The sequence below is a fragment of the Nycticebus coucang genome, chromosome 6 (assembly GCF_027406575.1).
Source record: "Nycticebus coucang isolate mNycCou1 chromosome 6, mNycCou1.pri, whole genome shotgun sequence".
NCBI lineage: Eukaryota > Metazoa > Chordata > Mammalia > Primates > Lorisidae > Nycticebus > Nycticebus coucang.
Genome location: NC_069785.1, coordinates 64448599 through 64452513, shown reverse-complemented (window position 1 = coordinate 64452513; position 3915 = coordinate 64448599). Strand labels below are relative to the sequence as shown.

At 49.0% G+C, this 3915-nt stretch overlaps 1 protein-coding gene across 1 annotated transcript; it reads right to left on the bottom strand.

The window, feature by feature from the left end:
• Positions 1-671: 671 nt before the first annotated feature.
• On the bottom strand, positions 672-3529 carry C2CD4A (C2 calcium dependent domain containing 4A). Its single transcript, XM_053595965.1, has one exon. It carries the CDS (start codon positions 3527-3529, stop codon positions 2396-2398), a length of 1134 nt encoding a protein of 377 aa, XP_053451940.1. The 3' UTR covers positions 672-2395.
• Positions 3530-3915: the final 386 nt, after the last annotated feature.

Genomic DNA, 3915 nt, shown 5'->3' with positions numbered 1-3915 from the left:
ATAATATATAAATTTGCACCAAATTCTTCTTTTTCTTTTTCTTTTGAGATAGAGCCTCAAGCTGTTGCCCTGGGTAGGGTGCCATGGCATCACAGCTCACAGCAACCTCCAACTCCTGGGCTGAATTGATTCTCCTGTCTCTGCTTCCCAAGTAGCTGGGACTATAGGCGCCAGCCACATGCCAGGCTATTTTTTTGGTTGTAGCTGTCATTGTTTGGCAGCCCGGGCTGGATTCGAACCTGCCAGCTCTGGTGTATGTGGCTGGCGTCTTAGCCGCTTGAGCCACGGGTACAGAGCTGCACTAAATTATTCTTAGAGTTTTTGTCAATTCTAAACGTCCATGATTTTACGATTTATGATTCAATTTCAGTTCTTTTAAAAATCCTTTTGATTTGATCAACCATAATTTGGCATTAATGGAGATTCTGTTTGGAAATAACCACCATTATTTCATGGAAAATTTAAGCCCCCAAAATGTGCTGATTAACCTTCTTGGAAAAATCTACTTAATAAAATGACATGTATATAATCTAGTGACCATAGCGATTGCAACATTTTATGGAATAAAGTTTTGCTATCTAAAGTATCAGTGCAATGTGTTTTTACTTTAAAAAAATCCAGAAAAATAAAACCCCCCAATGATGTTATACACAGTCAAGTTATTTTCTCTCTTTATTTTCTTCTCAAAGTACTACATTTTTGAAGTCAGTAGTAGTTACTCAACCAAAATTCTAAAATCATGAAGTGGGTTGGACATTAAAAAAAAAAATGTTGGCTTGAGGGCCAAGAAATAGTGACTGAGTAGATAGAAAAGTCTATTAGCTCTGAACAACTGTATGCCATCATTCATGTGGTCAACCACTGCAAGCTTCTGGATTTTGATAGACTCAAAGAATTCATAATATTGTTCACACTTGTTCAATTGTCATTACTGTAAATGCTCATCGCAATACTTCTTACTCAGTTTATATCTGATTTGTTACTGAAACTGGAACTGTTTTCTAAATCGCATTCTTTATGAGCACCACTGGATAAAACTGTCAACAAGATTAGTGGAAAGAGAAACCATTTCTGAATCCAGACTGGTAATGTGCCACAAGCTTAAATATTTTCAACTTTTCCAACCCTCATTTAGGACGCATTTTCCTCCTGTATGCGTAATAAAGGAGGAAATATGCCTGGCTGGCCATGAGTGTGAGGGATGAAGGACATTCATCTGTTAAAACATAGGATTATTAGATCTATTATTATTATCATCAGAAGCCAAAGGTAGAACAATGTTCTGTGTACATCCCAGACTGCCAGTCCCAGCAGATTAACTCTCCTGGTGCCGATAAGGCTGGTGTCCTTGTTTCTACGAATGTGAGGGCTGTTAGCTTACTCCACAGAGTCAGACTCACCAGCTCATTTCAAGGCCTGAAGTTATCATCATGAGGTGATAAATTACTCATTTCAAACTATTTGTTTTTCCACTAGAGGGTGAGGAATGTGAAAAGACACCAACCTCAGCCTCAACAATTTCAGCTTTAATCTCAGCTTGAACAATCTCACAGCTTTAATGAGATGAGCCCTTTAGAAAATGTGGTATTAATATGAGTAATGAGTGAAATAGTGCTTGCCTGGGTAAGCACATCCTAACTCTGGTCTTTATTCTGTGCCTCAACATTCTCATCTATAAAAGGGGTTATAACACTGCCTACTTTTTAGGGTTGTTTAAGAAGTAATACTAAGACTCTGTTTCTAAAAAATAATTTGAAAAACAATAAAATAAAATAAATGAGCATATAAAGATTTAAAAAAAGAAGTAAACAGATTAAAATTTATAAAACTATTACGATTATTTAAACTTAGAACATTAAAATGGTTTCATTTTTTGCAACGCTTTTCTCTAAGCAAGATGTAGCTTAGCGAATCAGATTGAAGTCTCTACTAATAATTCACTGTTGACTTTGGACAAATCACTTCATCTCTCTAGGCCTCATTTTCTCATCCAGGGTCTTAATGCCTTAAAAATAGTAAGTGCTCTAAAATGGCTCAGTGGATCTCCTGGAATGAACCAACTTTGAAATGAGGATATTGGAGCAAATAGATTGCTAAGGCACCTCCTACTTCTAATACTTCACATAATAATTTCTCAACAGGAGGTTGTGGAATACAAGATATGCAATTGATTATCTACATTGGGAAACACCACAGAACGCCACTCTAGTTGCTGAAATAATTTTGAAGGTATCTTCTCAAAACACCACATTTTACTGTGACAGTTAATCCAGTATCATCTCTGCCAATACTAGGCTGAAAAAAAAGGCCTGATGAAGGAGAAAAAATACACGTTTATTTTGTACAAAGCAGCAGCCAGCTCCCAGAGTCCCCGGCAGGCGGGAGGCCGGCGCCCTCATAGCAGCAGGAGGGAGCCCAGCGGCAGCTCGCCCTGGCCCAGCAGGCGGCCGCGCTCCCGGCCGCAGCCCTTGCCCTCGGCCTTGACCCGCACGGCCAGGCGGCGCACCTGGTCCTCCGTGAGCCCGTCGAAGCAGAAGTCCTGGTCCAGGGCGGCCTTGCGGCTCCGCCGCAGCACCGAGCCGCGCTGCCTGCGCGCGCTGCGGGGAGGCTGCAGGACTAGGCTGACGCGGCAGCCGACGGCGCGGGGCTCGGGGGCGCCCCCGGCCGGGCCCTCAGCGCGGAGTAGCCGGATGCGGAGGCGCCCGCCGGCCGGACAGTACTCGGCGGCCAGGTGCAGGGCGGCCCCGGCGCGGCCCAGAGCCACGGTGCCCACGGCCTCCAGGCGCTCGGGGCACGGGCTAGGAGGCGACGGCGGGCACTCGGAGGGCGCTCGGGCGAGGGGCCCCGAGCACGCGCCGCGCTCCTCGTCCTGGTCCCGGCTGGAGATCGAGCGGGCGCGGACCAGACAGTGATTCCTCCCGGCCCGTAGCGCGCGGCTCAGCAGCCCGTCGGGAGCGCGCAGGAGGCGGCGGTCACCGGGCGGCGGGGAGAGTGAGTCCCGCCGGGAGCTGGTGTTGCAGAGAACTGCGGAGGTGACAGCAGGGTCTGGTCTCAGGGTTAAGAGGGGAGACTCTCGACCACCGCAGTTGTAGGTGTGAGCTTGGGGGCGGGGCGCGGGCCGGGCGGCTGGGGCCCGGAGGAGCACAGTGGCGCCCGGGTCCCCGAGGAAGAGCGACTCCTTGCGGCGGGTGTGCGGGCTCTCAAGCAGCGTGCAGAAGCCGTAGGCGGTGCGCGCTCGGGGCAAGTGCCGCAGCGACAGCGCCGCCTGGGAGCGCGGGTCCCAGTCGGTGCGGCCCGCACCCTGGTCAATCTCTGCCTCTTCACCCCGGGAATTCCGGATCGCAGCCAAAGGCAGGCCGGGCACGAGTCGCGGTGGGATGCAGAACTCGGGTATGCGGTCCGGCGTGAGCACGTTTGCACACGCGGCGGTGGTGCGGACCCTTGCTCTGCGGGCCCAACCCAGAAGCAGCCAGTCCCCGCCCCGCCGGAGGCGCTCAGGACCCAAGCAGAGCTTCTCCAGGCACCACATCTGGCGACAGGTGCGCGATCAGGGCGACCCTCTGCTGAATCTTGTCTGCCTGCAACGCACGAACAGGCTGATCGTTATAGTGAGACCCGAAGGGTGCAGTAATTACTATCCTTTTTCTTCTACTTTCGGGGTTTTCCTCTTGTCCCCCCGGGAGAAGGCAAAGGACACCTCACGCCCCTATTGCAAACTATTTCGCAGTGATTCAAAAACAATTGTTTTTCTTCTGTCCTTTCTCAACCCCTTGTCATGTACACTGCGGAACTTGTTGCTTTAGTTTCCACCCGCCCTCGCCGGCCTAAGGCACAGACTCTCAAAATGTTTGAGTACGACCAAAATTATAAACCAACATTTTTCGATGTGAAGAAGCTTTTTGTGCAATGGTTTCC

Excerpts from the sequence above, each read along its gene's own strand:
- C2CD4A (XM_053595965.1), bottom strand. The coding sequence starts at position 3,529 with ATGTGGTGCCTGGAGAAGCTCTGCTTGGGTCCTGAGCGCCTCCGGCGG.